Genomic DNA, 16,193 nt, shown 5'->3' on the forward strand with positions numbered 1-16,193 from the left:
AGAGTCATAGAACCAGCGTTAGAAGGGACTGCAAGGGTCATCTAGTCTAACCCGGTGCCAAGATGAAGGATCTGTTGTGTCTAAACCAGCCAAGACAGATGGCTCTGTCCAGTCTCCTTTTGAAAACCTCCAGTGAAGGAGCTTCCACGACCTCCCTAGGCGCCTGTCCCATTGTCCTACTTGATGCTCTGCACCACACAGTTCCCCAAATGAAAACTCTCCAGCTTTCCAGCCAGGGAATATTAGGAGCCGAGCTCCATCCACCCACACAGGCATTTCCAATGAGTATTATTTAGTATGCTAACTGCAGCAGCTCCTGGGGACCCCAAAATCAGGGTGCCATTGTACTAAGCACAGTAAGCCAACAACACAAAGAGAGCTTCTACCCTAGAGACAAACAGAGGGCGGTGGAAGGAGAAGGTTGTCGTGGAGACAGGCATATAAGCATTAGTCACAAGGGTGAGTCTATAGTGGCCAGGATGGGTAAGGAATGGTGTCCCTAGCCTCTGTTTGTCAGAGGGTGGAGATGGATGGCAGGAGAGAGATCACTTGAGCATTACCTGTTAGGTTCACTCCCTCTGGGGCACCTGGCATTGGCCACTGTTGGTAGACAGGATACTGGGCTGGATGGACCTTTGGTCTGACCCAGTATGGCCGTTCTTATGGCTGGTGCTACAGCTCTGGGACGTCACTATAGCTAGCCAAGCCCATTCAAACAGTTTTTAAACTCAGGCCAGTGAAAACAGAGCCATAGGAAAGTAAGATTCTGGCTAGGACCCCACTTTCCCAAGCCACTGGAGGTGGAGTTCCATTCTCATTAACTTTAAAAGGCTCACTCACATTACGTGAGAGCCCCCTTGCAGCCCGCGCGTTAATCCACATTAACAGCCCATCGCCAGATGTTCCCCACTCTCACCAGGTGGATTAAAAAGCCGCGTGCAGCCTTGGCTTGGTTCTGATATCAGATGGAGCTGAGCTGGTCTGGGATTTTGGTAACCCTTCAGAACGTGTAGTCAGATCCCAGACTTTATAAACAGCAGCACACCTCAGTGCCTAGCTGATGGGACTCCCTCATCACTCCCCCAATGAACCTGACCTGGTGGTGGGAACTCTGGGAAATTCTGGGCACGCGCCTCCTTCCCTGGGGTATGCAAAGATTAGCCTATATATGACCACTCTGTGCTTGCTGGTTTACAGAAATGGGGGCTTGAAAAGGTTAGCAAAAATAACTGTTCCTAAACGTACACACATCTGGGTGTTGAGGTCTGCTGCTCCGGAAACAGTTCTTTTAAAATCTGCAGCTTCTCTAGTCCCAGTCCCTGCTGGGGATGAGGAGTGTCCCATCCTACCTGCTCCCGCGTAAAGCCTGAAAACCCACACACTGAATCTGGCGCTTTTCTGCTGGCATTTTGCACTGCTGCGAGTTTGGTCGCATGGCCAAGAGAACCGTGTTGCAAACCTGGAGATCATTTAATAAGCAAATTCCCTCAAACACTCCATCTGTTATGGGGAATAAAGTTTGGTTCCAACGGGGATCGAGGTCTGCCACGAAATTCAACCCAAACTCGTTCTGCTCGTTAGGAAACATACACACGCACACGTTTTTATTTGCCCAAAGAGTTACCATACCAAAATAGCAGGCATCCCCTTTTTGTTTGTTTGCAGTTTACCGTATTCAAAACTATGTAATTAACCTGAAATGTACACAGATTTTTTTTTCCCCCCCAGGGGGAGAAAAAGATTGCATCCTATTCTTAGTAAGTGATCTGCCATCAGTGTGAAAGTGATTTGTACCATTATCCGTGAGTGAACGTCAGCCTTAGAACCATCTTTCCTTTTCCTTGCTGCTGCTCGGTCTGCAATGCTTTCGAGATCAGAGAAGCTGAAGGAGTTTCAGTGTGTTAAAGAGGGAAGCTGGGTCTGCAGACGCTAAATACTGACAGCAGAGCCAGTCCTCCAGTTCAACGCTCCGCTCAGTGTCCACTGCCCTCTCGGCAAATTTCATCATCAGCAGTGCCCGTTTCATGTCGATCCAGTTCTGGAGAGCACCGTAGAGGGCTTCTTCGTGGTTAAGAGGCTGGTCCGTTAAATCTTTCCTGGGACCCCAGAGCAGACACTGCAGGATCCGTTTTGCCTCTGTGATGCGGACGCGTTTGATGGGGTCGGCTTCCAGCAACAGGTGAGCGAGCTGCTGGAGCCCGCGGGAGTAAATGGACAAGCTGGGGAGCGGGGGGAGGTCATCCTGGCTGTACTCCTGTTCCCTGAGATGGGCCCTCACCTCAAAAGGGTTGGGCTGGTGGAGAAGTTCATAGATGAGGATGCCCGTCTGAAATTCATCAAACTTTCTGTACTGAGAGGCCGACACAATCTCTGGCGCCAGCCGGGCCTGGCTCTTTTTCAGTTTGGAGTCCCCGGCGCCCGGCTTTTGCTTGGCCTTCAAAAAGTTGCTCACAATAAGCCTGGGCAAGTGCTTTTCATCTTTGGTTTTACTGCAGCCAGTCAGAGGCTTGCAGTGAACTAGCAGCAAGTTTTCCAGACAAAGGTCTCGGTGTATGATGCCGTGCTCCTTGAGATGCTCCAGGCCATGGCAGAGCTGGAGGAGCAGGAAGCACACGCGCCGCTCGTACACCTCCGGCTTGGTTTGATGGCAAGTTGCCGCATCCCTCATGAAGTCGGCTGCGGTTTGGTGGGGCACTTCGCGGGTGATGACGACCACGCAATCCCGTTCGCTAGCGGAGCAGGAGAGGCCGGGGCCATCCGGAGGAGAAGTGCTCTTTGCTACGTCGGAGGACAGCAACATGCTGAAGGGTACGGAGGCTACGAAGTGCCCACAGTCCTGCTGGATGTTGAAGTGAACTGGCACCGAGGGGCTGTGGTACGAAGCAGACACTTTGGATTCTTGAGTTTTACAAATCTGTGGAGAGAAAACAAGAGATAACAGGGCGGGTTAGGACGGTCACTCACCCAAAATGTGCTCCAACAGCAATGCCTCCAGCTTATCAGGAAGTTGTTCCTACAGAGCATAACAGATGGACGTTAGAACGGCCATACAGGGACAGACCCAGGGTCCATCCAGCCCAGCATCCCGTCTTCCAACAGCGGCCAATGCCAGATGCCTCAGGGGGGGATGAGCAGAACAGGGCAATTATCACATGATCCTTCCCCTGTTGCCAAGTCCCAGCATCTGGCAGTCAGAGGTTTACGGACACCCAGAGCGTGGCGTTGCATCCCTGACCTTCTTGGCTAACAGCCATTGATGGACCTATCCTCCATGAACTTATCTAATTCTTTTTTTTTAACTCAATGACATTTGTGGCCTTCACAACTTCCCCTGGCAATGAGTTCCACAGATTGATTGTTCATTGTGTGAAGTAGTACTTCCTTTTGTTTGTTTTAAACCTGCTGCCTATTAATTTAATCAGGAGACCCCTGGTTCTTGTGTTATGAGAAGGAGTAAATAACACTTCCTTATTTACTTTCTCCACACCAGTCATGATTTTCTAGATCTTTATCATATCCTCCCTTGGTCATCTCTTTTCCAAGCTGAACAGTCCCAGTCTTACTAATCTCTCCTCAGAAGGAAGCTGTTCCATACCCCTAATCATTTTTGTTCCCCTTCTCTGTACTTTTTCCAATTCTAATATATCTTTTTTGAGATGGGGTGACCAGAACTGCATTCAGTACTCAAGGTGTGGGTGTACCATGGATTTATATAGTGGCATTGTGATATTTACTGTCTTATCATCTACTCCTTTCCTAATGGGTCCTCACATTCTGTTTGCTTTTTTGACTGCCGCTGCACGTGGAGCAGATGTTTTCCGAGAACTATCCGTGATGACTCCAAGAGCTCTCTCTCGAGTCATACCAGCTAATTTAGGGCAGAGGAGTCCAGGGCTGTATGTACAACATGAAGATGGGCAACAGCCTGTTGTCCCTGCTCAGAACGTGTTTTCAGTTCAGAGCATTCACCCATCTTTCCCTGCCCCTCCTCATCTTTTGTGCTCACAATCCTTCTGGCCAGCAGCTGGATCCAGCTCCAGTTGGCTCCTGCTGGCCAGCGGGGCAGAAACAGGAGATGGGAAAAGCACGCTGAGTTTCCATAGCTGATAGAACACAATGGCTTCACCGGGTAATTGTAAGGAAAGTCAGAGACAAAATACGCAGCTTAAAATGGGGGTCTACGAACAGTTTGTTCTATCGGTCACTAAACCGATCGTAATACCTAGTGCTTTACAGACAGCAGCTAATCCTCAGAACACTCCGGAGGGATGGCAATATGTAGCATTATCCCCATTTCACAGACAGGGAAACAAAAGCTAAAAAATTGATGACGCAGTGGTGTCATGGGACCTGGGTACATACACACTTCTCCCTGGACATGCTTAAAACCCCGTTTTGTCTTGCAAAAGAGGCAGGGCTTTAGCTATATTGAACCCGGATCCTCAGACAGGATTGATTTTGTAGTGAAGACAGGATCAGAGCGACCTGTTTAAAGACCACAGAGTGACTTGAGGCCAGTTTTTCAAAGGTACTTATGTCCTGAAGATATAGACAGGTGCCACTATCTGGCCATTGGTGTGCAAACCAGGATTAATCTCAAGGAGTTCCTGCCTTCAGAAATACATCTCTCTCCCATAAGCCCTAGAACTATTTTCACTGTTCCTTCTCCCACCACTTGTTTCACGTCTGCCTTGCACGTACTAGTGAAGCACTGAAATGGTGGCCAGAAAAGCCGGCAAAAGGCTCTGGTATTGGCACGATGACGAATCTAAAGGCAGCTCAAGTCAATGGCCCAGCCTCACGACAATACTCGTGACAAAAAGAAAAATGGGGACTCTAAAGAGAAAATAAACGTCAATGGAGGACCAGGAATGATTGGCAAAGAGATGAACAAAAGACCCAACATAAAATGAAAAGGGAGAGCATTATGTAGGTCCCTGGCCCACCACCCCGGTCAAAGTTCACATAAATCTACACTCAAGTTATTTTTTTTAATTTTAAACTTTCCCATTGTGACGGCATGAATAACTGCAGAAAAATAGGTTTATCGTAGCAACATCCATTAGCTCTGCAACAATTACAGGCCTCTCAGCGTTTTCATTGTAAGCCCTTTTATGTAGGGATTTATTTAGACTTCAGCCTCGTGAATTTGCTCTGGGTTGGAACTTAGCACAGGAGGTTTCAAACCCTGGAGCAAATTTCTCTCTCTTGTAAAATGGGTGCAAACCTGGACACGACGACATCGGCTTACAGTGAGGGCAAAAATAACGAAGTAGGACTTAGAGGGCCGAGATTCTTTTGTGCTCCTGGCAAAATACTTTCAAACTCAAATTCTGCAGGGCATTAACTCTAGTGACCGAGTACCGTGGGGAAGAGCTATTCAAAATCAATTGTTTTCTTTCTCTTTTCTAAGTAAAAAGGGTCTGACGTGCCTGCACATTTATGCTGTTAAAGGACGGTTTCAAGGAAACTAGCCCATGGAAATATTACAAATTAACACACGACCCTATAGAGCTTTAGCATCAAAGATCTATAAAAGAAGGACAGGGCTTTCAGTTTTCTATTCAATCAGTTTGCTACTGTAGGTGTACGTATGCCTTTTGCTATTCCTTTGTTATGTATTCTGTATAGCAGGGGTGGGCAAACTATGGGCCACAGGCCGGATCCGGCCCGCCGGCCGTTATAATCCGGCCCTCGAGCTCCTCTTGGGAGCGGGGTCTGGGACTTGCCCCACTCCAGTGCTCCAGCCTGGGAGCAGAGTCAAGGGCCGCGCTGCACAGCTCCCGGAAGCAGCAGCATGTCCCCCTCTCCAGCTCCTATGTGTAGGGGCAGCCAGGGGGCTCCCCTCCGCACGCTGCCCCCGCCCCAAGTGCCACCCCCACAGCTCCCATTGGTTGGGAACCACGGCCAATGGGAGCTGCAGGGGCGGCGTCTGCGGATGGGGCAAAACGCAGCAGAGTCGCCTGGCTGCGCCTCCGTGTAGGAGCCGGAGAAGGGACATGCCGCTGCTTTCGGGAGCCACTTGAGGTAAGCGCTGCCTAGAACCTGCATCCCTGAGCCACCCCCCACCCTGATCCCCCTCCCGTCCTCTGAACCCCTCAGTCCCAGCCTGGATCACCCTCCTACCCCCAAACTCCTTATCCCCCGTCCCACCCCAGAGCCTGAACTCCCAGCCGGAGCCCTCCCCCACACCACACACCCCGTGCCCCAGCCCGGAGCCCCCTCCTGCACCCTGAACTCCTCATTTCTGGCCCCACCCCAGAGGCCTCACCGCCTCCTGCACCCCAACCCCAACTGCGTGAGCATTCATGGCCCGCCATACAATTTCTATACCCAGATGTGGCTTCGGGCCAAAAAGTTTGCCCACCCCTGCTGTATAGTTTAATAACTCTGTTATAAATATAGGGTTACCATACGTCCGGTTTTTCCCGGACATGTCCGGCTTTTCGGCACTCAAACCCCCGTCCGGGGGGAATTGCCAAAAAGCCGAACATGTCCGGGAAAATGCCGGTCGAGCACTTCCCCTCCCGCGGCTGCTCTGCTCCTCCCCTGACTCTTCGGCTCTGTTTAAGAGCCGAGCTGCCCGAGCGCTATGGGCTTCAGGCAGCCCCCTTGCCTCCAGACCCCAGCCGCCGCCTGGGCACTTCCCCTCCCGGGCTCCGGCGGCGCAGGGTCCGGAGGCATGGGGGCTGCCCGAAGCCGGTAGTGCTGGGGCAGCTCGGCTCTTAAACAGAGCCGAAGAGTCAGGGGAGGAGCAGAGCCTCCGGCCGCGGCGGCTCTGCTCCTCCCCGACTCTTCGGCTCTGTTTAAGAGCCGAGCGCTACGGGCTTCGGGCAGCCCCCATGCCTCCGGACCCTGCGCCGCCGAAGCCCGGGAGGGGAAGTGCCCGGCTGGGGGCGCAGGGTCCGGAGGCATAGGGGCTGCCCGAAGCCCAAGCGCTACTGGCTTCCCGGTTTGCCGGGCAGCCTCCAGACCCTGTGCCCCCGGCTGGGCGCTTCCCCTCCCGGGCTCCAGCTGCGCTGGGGAAGCGCCGGCCGGGGGTGCAGGGTCTGGGGGCTGCCCGGCAAACCGTGAAGCCGGTAGCACTCGGGCAGCCCTTTTCACGTGGCTGGGAGTGGGAGGGAGGAGGGGGCGGAGTTAGGGCGGGGAAGGGGCGGAGTTGGGGCGGGGCTGGGGGTGGGAAATGGGCGGGGCCAGGGCCCTGTGGAGGGTCCTCTTTTTTTATTTGTTAAATATGGTAACCCTAATAAATAGCACACAGAAAAATGATATGGGGATTTCTTTTTTTATTGCAAGCACCTGTCTATCTGCTCAGGAACTAGACAACCACTTTTCCTACATGGAACTGCAAACCCAGGCACATTTTGCACAGACAACCAAGATTAGGCTCCAATCCTGTCACCTTTACTCCCACTGGAAGGGGTTATAGGACTGCTTACTGGAGTGAATGGAGGCAGCAAAATCAAGCCTCAATTTGGAGAATGTAGGGTTTCTCCTGTGTCAATCATGCCAGTTGTGCATAGACAGATCACAGCAGGGCCATCCCTAGCTATTTTGGTGCCCTATGCAGCCCCCCCACGAGGGGGGAGGCTGTGTGGGGCCCCCCTCCAGGCCTCCACGGGATGGGGGGGCTGGCCCCAGGCCTCTGTGGGGGACGGGAGGGAGGGGGGGCTGGCCACTTTGTGCGGGAAGTGGAGTGACCCAGCCCCAGCCTGCTCTGCTCCCCTGGCTCCCAGGCTTGGGGGGAAGGAGGAACTGCCCCCCAGCACTCGCCAGCGGCGCAGCTGGGAGCCAGGGGAGCGGAGCAGGCTGGGGGTGGGTCGCTCCACTTACCGGTGAGTGCAGGCTCGACCTTCTGGAGTCCTCAGGGCAGTGGGGACCCTGGGGAAGAGCCGAAGCAGGGGCTGGAGCATGTGGTGCCCCGAATTTCCTGGTGCCCTACGCAGCTGCATACTTTGCGTATGGGTAACGACGGCCCTGGATCACAGAACTGTGTGTACGCCTGGTACGTTTCAGAGACACGGTGAGCAGGACATGAAAGATCGAGATGAGATCCTGTCTCTGGATTAGCACTGTGTGCCTGAACAAAGGCATAAGCCAAGGCAGGGAGCGTATTCTGGCGTGATTTCCCAGCAGTCAGTGTGACCCCAGATGAGTGTGTGCACACAAGTGCTCGCACGTGTGCGCTATAATCAACGCCAAGAGCTCAGCGCAAAGTTTTGGCTCTGACTGCTCGGCAGACACTTGGCTCCGCTAAACCTTTCAAACTGTCTGGCTTGTCCAGGTCTAATTTTAACTGCGAGTCTGTAGCCTCTTTCCTGTTTGAAACCCCGTGCAATACCACAAGAGGCATGGGAAGGAACCAGCCAGCGGCTAAGCCTCCCGATTCCCGTCTATCCGTCATATCCTAAGAATGAAAACGAAAGGACGCTGGGAAATTGCTGATACACACGTTGCACTAGTGCACAGCAAGGCTACTTCTGAATCACAGCACCGTACTGTCTGCCAGGATCACAGAATAAATGCACATTCGAGATGGGGACACAAGCACAGGCCTGTTATGTAAAACAAAGAGTTGTTTCCTTCTTTTACAACAACTCCCCCCATGCTAAGCACACACTGGGATGAAGAATCAAGTCAAACAACAGAAAGGTCTAAATTCTTCTTAGCAAATCAGCCCAGGGTGACCCCACTCTGTGCTATGCAATGAAAGGGGCTATTCCAATTCGCTGGACAGACTTTCCTTTAGGGGGAAGGTACAAATGAACCTGGACTTATGCACGGTACAGTCAAACCTGCACGTTTCCACTGTAAGCATTGATCCAGGGGTAGTATGACTAACATTCAGTCTATAACTATATTCTGCCTACTTAAAATCCTCCGGTTAAATTAGGTGATGAATGTTTGATTTGTTTGGAATGTTATTTGCAAATGTATCTTTGCCCTTTTTCAACTAAAACGTCCGTGGAGGTGTTTTCAATCTGGGTAACTCTAGTGTGACACTCTTTTTCGGTCTGAGCATTATTTTCCCTTTTAAAAATAATGGTAGCAGAACAGTGTGTCGCTGGAGTTAAGGGCTCTATGGTTACGCTGTAACCCTGTCAGGTCAAATGTTAAGGCTGCTCGAGTGATCTTACACGTGTCGCGAGCTGGGGATTACGTTATATTCTTCCCGAGAATCTGAGCCGCTGGAAAGACTGCCAATTGGCTGCTACGAGCTTTGGACCAGGCTTTACATTATGTTACCTTAACCGTGCCTTGAACGCTGCAGGGCTGGGAGCATCCAAGAAGCCTAAGGGAGTTAGACACCTCGTGTTCCTTTGAAAATCCCGGCCTAGCAGACCAGTAGAAGGACTGTTACCCAGAGCTCAGCAGGCTTGCGACAGGCAGAGGCCCTCAGGATCTGGGCTCCCTTTCTGAAGGCCTTAGGGACTGTGCAGCAGGGGCCAAATATCAAGATTATGCAAGGAGAAAATTCAGTCCCCCTCCCCCACCACTTGAGTGCTTTGGGATGTGTGGGCCGCATCAGGCTGCATCTGTCTCGGATTAAGAAAGCCGAACGTTCTAGTCTAAAATCTGTCTCTCAAACAGGCACACTAGGATATGTGAAAAGAGACCGGCCAGTTTTTATGTTACGTGCGTAAACTTTTTATTTAGATGGTAAGTAAAGATCCCTCTATCAATTCCTGTGGTTCATAAAGTCTTAATACAGATGGTGCTGAGATAACAGACGGACTCAAAGGTGTCTCGGACAGACGCTGTCCGCCAGAAAGGTAACAGCCAGTCTTTTATGGGACTTTTAATCAGCTTGCGTATGTTGGAGGCAGACAGGCCTAGCACAGAGTGAAAACTGATCCTCATCACTATGCAACAAACAGCGGTGGCTCCACGCACCAGTGCTCCAAGTGCGTGCCGGGGGCGGCAAGCTGCGGGGGGCGCCCTGCCGGTCCCTGCGAGGGCGGCAGTCAGGCAGTCTTCGGTGGCATGCCTGCGAGAGGCCTGCCGGTCCCGTGGCTTCAGCGGCGGGTACACCGAAACCGCGGGACCGGCAGACCTCCCGCAGGCATGCCGCCGAAGGCAGCCTGCCTGCCGTGCTTGGGGCGGCAAAAAAGTTAGAGCCGCTCCGGCAATAAAGAGAAAATATTCTGCTAATTGAAGACCAAACTACTGCTACTATTTCATTCAAGTCCCTACCAACGAATGTGTGACTGGCCTTTGTTACAACCACATGAAGCATGATTTCTCGGATATGAACTTAGCAAGGGAGATAATGTTGATGATGTATGAAGGGATTACTTAAACACTACACCCATTTGTGTAGTATCACCCTGGTTAACTTTGAGACCGACAAAGCCAACAATTCATAAAACATGACACAGTAGTTTGAGGGCAATTTACTAAGGTTTTACCATCTTTAAATGGAGATATCCTATCTCCTAGAACTGGAAGGGACCTTGAAAGGTCATCGAGTCCAGCCCCCTGCCTTCACTAGCAGGACCAAGTACTGATTTTGCCCCAGATCCCTAAGTGGCCCCTTCAAGGATTGAACTCACAACCCTGGGTTTAACAGGCCAATGCTCAAACCACTGAGCTATCCCTCCCCCCACATCTATTCTCATGTCCAGTCTTTACTTACATCCAGACATAGCCGCAGCATTCTAAACAGACAGCATGCTCTGGAGGGCAGGCAAGGAGAGGAGAATTCAGGAACTCCTGCCTTCCAACCTAGCTCTGTTACTGACTTCCTCTGTGGCTCTGGATTGCCTCAGTTTCCCCACATATAAAATAGGTCTATCATCACCTATCTCACAAGGGTGCTACGGTTGTAAGGAACTTGCAAGTGCGAAGTATTATTAGTGAACAGCAATGGACCTCTCTGAGGAACACTCCGTTATGCTATAGCTGTCCAGAAACGAATACAGCAATGAATAAAGTAAACGTACCTTCACTGCATAGGTGCTGGAAGGGTCCTTTGAGCAGGTGGCACAGTAATAGATGGCATCCCCAGAAACACAGCAGGGCTTGTTGCATGCCAGCTTAAAGAGAGACCAGTTGTTCTCATTGAAATGCAGTTCATTTTTCTGATCACGCATAAAACAGTCTTCGCATTTTGCAACGAGGCGGCGCAGGGATTCGGCATAAAGCCCCCCTAATTTGGCGTACACCCCCTCCTTGCTGTCAATATTGCTGAGCAGATTGTGGAGCGGAAGGGTGGAGACTGAGGAAACCTGGCTGGACACACTGAGCTGAGAGGATGAAAATGGCGGCAGGTTTCTGTTCTGGACGCAGGCGCTACTGTTCTTGTTTGAAGTTGGACCCCGATGGCCGTTTCCTTTGCAGGCGTTTTCCAGAGATTCCGAGGAGGAGAATGCGTGGTGGTTGCTTCCCCCGTGAGAGAAGTAGCCGAACGGGGATTCCCTTCGGACACAGACGTTGCTTTCGGAGTGACTGATGTTCAGTCTGGGGCTGGTGGAATTCGCTGTTCTACCCAGAGAGGCTTGGCCCCAGCAAAAGCCATCAGGTGATGAAACCGTTCGGCTTACTGTTTTCTTCTGTGGCAGAGGAGGTGGCTGTTGAGATGTGCCCTGAGACCTGTCCTGACTGGAGCCTGCAGGGAAAGGAACGGAAGAAAAGATTGGCTTTTCAGTGCAAAAGAGCGAGTGGCTCTGGTCAGATGATTGCCCCAGAAGACACAATAACGATAACTGGCTTTATGAACCAGTGCCCCCAGCTTGTCCCTTATTAGCATGGATGCTCCTGCTGTAAAACACAAGATGAGTTAGGCACCGTTACAAATCAATCAATGGGAGTTAGGGGTCTTAGTATATAATTTACCACCCAAACGCAGAGTAATGAAACCAAAACGCTAGACGTTATGAGACGCATCGCACGTCCTCAATCCACGCCATTATAAACCCCCTCCAGTTCCTAGTTGTCTTGTGTCCCTCATTTGGAAAGCAGTAGGTCGAAAGCACCTCTGTGTTTGCTGCAGGAGATCTGCTGTACAGTAAGTAGCCAGAGCGGAGGCTCAGTACATGAGCAGCTCCAAATAGAGAGGTTCCTAAGAGAACAGGAAAGGTGGCTGTACAGGGAGCTTTGTGCCAGAGCCAACAGCCATCGTCAGGAGGTGCAGGCTACCCTTGTGGAGTGATAATCATTTTTTTTTTAAATGGAGATATCCCATCTCCAAGATCTGGAAGGGACCTTGAAAGGTCATCAAGTCCAGCCCCCTGCCTTCACTAGCAGGACCAAGTACTGATTTTGCCCCAGATCCCCAAGTGGCCCCCTCAAGGATTGAACTCACAACTCTGGGTTTAGCAGGCCAATGCTCAGACCACTGAGCTATCCCTCCCCCCCAGTTCAGCGTGGCGCACGTGGACACAGACTGTTCCTATGAGTGGCAGTGGCAGGGCTGGCCTGAGCGAGGCCTGATGTGGCCAGCTCTTCACAGCACGTCACCAGGGTTACAAGCTTCGGCCTGAGCCTCTACTCTACCCTGCTCCCACACCCAGCACCACTCACTTGAACGGAGCTCTGAACAGACATGGGCGGCTTTCCGCACACAGCAGGGCTGTGGTCTACATACGCACCCCGATGCATGCCTGGGGCAAGTAGGAGAGGAGAGGTGGGTCCACGGCTCTCACCCATCTTGCATTGTCCATGGAGCCAGCTCTGTTGTGGGTGGCTCTGGGACTGATTACGCCTTCCTTGTAGGAGGGAATAACTGAATGGGCAGCTGGGAAACACGCACGGGCCATGTGGCTTACAGAGAGCCAAAAGAAAACACACCATCCCCATCTCCCCACAGCCTTCCCAAAGGCAATATACTGCTGTAGCCACATACCCGGTTCCTCCCGCCAATCCACAACTGCATGCGGTCACCTCCACCGGCACCAGGCAAGGAGAAATTCCCCATGGCGTTCTGTCCCCAACCAGCATAATCAGGGCTGGTCAGCCTAGAGCAGAGCTGGCTTGTGCCAGCATCGGGGGCTCACATGCCTCTCAGCTATGAACAAATATGAGGCAAAGTTTGGCCCATTGTTGTCAGAAGACCTTGATAGCGCACATGGTATTGTAATGGAGAGTACAGAGGTGTAGCTAGATAATGTAGCATGCGTTTCTCTATGTAATGTGAGATACTGCGCCACAGGGAGCAGACTTTTACAGCAGTATTTGTGTTTCACAGTGGGACAGTGTATTGTACCCACCAGCAATATACTGTTCATATAGAAACATTTAATATACGACAGTCCAGGAGCCACAACTCAAAACTCCAGTTTGAAATGTGAAATCTCAATTGCTGGAGCAAAATGCCCTCCCAAGTACCTAGCCTGGCTACCCCTTTTCAAATCTAGCCTTCTAACTGAACTGAAAAGAAATCTGCATCTGTCTTTGTTGCAAGCCGGCTAGTTAAATCATAATTACATCCCTTGTGGAGACCGTTTCTCAGATTTCTTGAATGTCAGGTTAAAACAGCCCCAACAATACGTAAGCATCATTTGCATGGGTCACTATATATTGTCATTAAAACCCCAGAGGAAAATGCAGGGCTGCAGAGTACAGCAGGCTCAGTTGATGTATTTTCCCCCTTATCTGCATGCTCCCCCCGCAAGAAATGGGAACCAAAGATTGCTGTCAGGAAGGGGTTAATAATTTAATTGATCTGAAACAGTATTTTCTCTCTGCGTTTGTGTTACAGGCATCTGTTCCCCTATGACGTCCCAAAGAGAGTCCCAGCTCATACCCCATTGTCTTTGCACGGAGAAAGCCTTCCATGTGCAGCTCTCCTTCCCTTTGCCTGCAAAGGGGGCTCTGCTGCATATGCAGTAGCATTTCTTGCCCCTTAGTCTGGGGTCTAAGCTGGGGGAAGGGGGTGGAGACAGGACGGGTTGGAGGAGGAGTGGGCCGGGAAGTTACTCAGAGGATAATGCAGCCTGAAGCTTTATCACCCCACCACAGGGAGGCCCTGGTAGCATGACACCACCTGAGCTGCACTGCTACGGACCCTGGGGTGGGCAGGGAGCCCGGTGCAGATACAGAACCTCCAAGCCTGGCTTCCCACAGGACCCGAGGGCCTTTCTATGGGAGGTGTTCATAGCCCCTGTCAGTGGGACCATGCGGGGTGGAGGTAGCGATTATCTCTGCCTGAGACCCCTCCCATGGACTTTGTTGTGGTGGGCATAGGTGCTCTGGGAACTCTCCCTGGGGCACTAATGGTAACTCTACACTGTGGGAAAAAAACAACCAAACCACACCCTGCAGCAGTGAGACTCAACGCCCGGGCTACCCTCCTACATTTATCCCCATAGCAGGAGCCCCACGAGCCTTTAGCTGACCCACGCTCTGAGACTCGCTGCCGTGGGGTTTTGTTTTGCAGCGTAGACGCACCGTGAGGGGTTTCTTAACCCACTGTGGTTACGATGACTCGGGAGGTTTTTAAAACCTCAAGAAGTCCTACAAGATAGCTGGCTTTGAACAATACGATTACACCCAAATCCAATGCACGTTGCCAATTAGTTAATTATTGCAAATCGTGCATATTGGGATACCTACAGTGTAAGTGATTTTATCGGATTTAGTCAATGGTGTTTGAAAGGAAGAGGCTGATGTTCGACGGTAGTTTGAAGAAACACTGTGGCGCTTTCCCCTCTGCTAGCTGCCAAGACAGTAGTAAAACTGGTCGCTGGGAAATAGCTAACCTGTGAAGTCACTTGTGAGGAGTTCAGAATGAAATACTGAAGGATACTTGTTCAGCAACCACCATTCAAACAAAGCCGGTTTAGTTTTTACACGACAGTGGCTCAGTAATTAAACAGGCTAGGCCAGGCAGAAGAAAGGAGAGCCTCACTCGTGTTACCCACAGCTCTGCACTGTGGATTCAGCATTGTCAGAGCAGCGCGAAAGAGATGACACACTGAACTCCACGGCTTGCCCCATGCAGGACAAGGTTCAAGTTTGGAGGGGGGGGGGGGGCACATGATTCAGCCGACTCCACCCTGCTGCAAAGTCCTCCACTGACTCAGTCCGCACAGTCTCAAACCTATTTGCTTTAAGAATGGAGTTCTGTTCACATGCCGCCGCTGAACCATGTGCGCACGCCAGATTGTGGATCTTGGCACACGGCTCGTTTCAGTCAGCTGTACTTGATGAATGTTTTCCCATCTTGTTAAAACTGGCCAGGAGTAAGGCTGCTCGTTTGTCATGGGGAAAAAAAGGGAAAAGTGTTTTATCATAGCCAAAAAATGTACGAGTAATAATTATCGTTTAGAAAAGATGAAAAATTACGGCACGGGATATCTGAATATTAAAATGTCGTGGGGAATTAGGAGAATAGATATCTGTACTGACAATATAAATATCGTGAAATAATTTAATACTAGGTTAAAAACTTCCTAAACCGCATAGCCCTCTACAATGTGTGTACACAGAGGCAGCTCTGTGAAACCTCAGGGCAGAGCTTTGCTCACTGTGATCAGGGCAGCAGTAAAACCTGTTTCCTCTTGGAACCTGGTGCCCGGGTTCCAATGCCGACATTAACAGATCATTTGCAGATTATCAAAGTGAAACACTGGGCACCTATTCATCACTGGCCTTTTCTATAAACAGAAATTCATGCAACTGGTGACACAGGAGACTGGTAAGTTGCTGATTCAAGCGCGGCAAGTGACAGAGCTGTTACCTTTGATAGCCTTTTGGTGGCCTGTATGAAGTAAATTTAGCAGTCCCAGTTGTCTACTTTGCAGGTGCATCCCCCACCATAAGTGCTCACGGGTACTGGAACGATCATTGCAGGCCCGGAGATGGTGCTGCTAGGTCCCAGGGAAGGCACATTGGGGGGGCAACGTGAACATTCATTCACAAGGCTGTAAATCCAGCAGCTTTCTGGATTCTCCGGAGGGAGTACAAATAGGCCAACACTTTTCCGGAGGAAAATCCATTTCTAGATTGATGATTTTAAAATGGCTAACCAACATGAGGCATGTTGACCTACACTCTCACATGCGTATGGGAAGCCAAACTTCAGAAAGAGAAGGCTTCCCGTTCACTTCCTTTGTGAAATGCAGGAACAGGTTTCCCTACCAGGGAGCGTTTGTGTCACCAGCCCCCCACATCACTTCTTTAGGGCAGGAATCACCACCCTGCTCACATCCTCCTCTCGCCGGTGGTCTGGGCATTGTGAATCAGGCGGATGG

The 16,193-nt window shown here is 51.1% G+C and overlaps 1 protein-coding gene across 1 annotated transcript in view; it reads right to left on the reverse strand.

Annotated features, from left to right (window-relative positions):
* Positions 1-1,574: 1,574 nt before the first annotated feature.
* PRAG1 (PEAK1 related, kinase-activating pseudokinase 1) overlaps positions 1,575-16,193 on the reverse strand; it is a 46,503-nt gene continuing 31,884 nt past the window's right edge. Inside the window, exons 6-7 of the mRNA XM_005283980.4 lie at positions 10,944-11,608; positions 1,575-2,914 (exon numbers count right to left, since the gene is read on the reverse strand). Of these exons, the coding sequence (XP_005284037.2) occupies positions 1,874-2,914; positions 10,944-11,608 (1,706 nt within the window). The 3' untranslated portion in view covers positions 1,575-1,873. The remainder of the gene's footprint in view (positions 2,915-10,943; positions 11,609-16,193) is intronic.

The sequence above is a fragment of the Chrysemys picta genome, chromosome 5 (genome assembly GCF_011386835.1).
Source record: "Chrysemys picta bellii isolate R12L10 chromosome 5, ASM1138683v2, whole genome shotgun sequence".
NCBI classification, from domain to species: domain Eukaryota; kingdom Metazoa; phylum Chordata; order Testudines; family Emydidae; genus Chrysemys; species Chrysemys picta.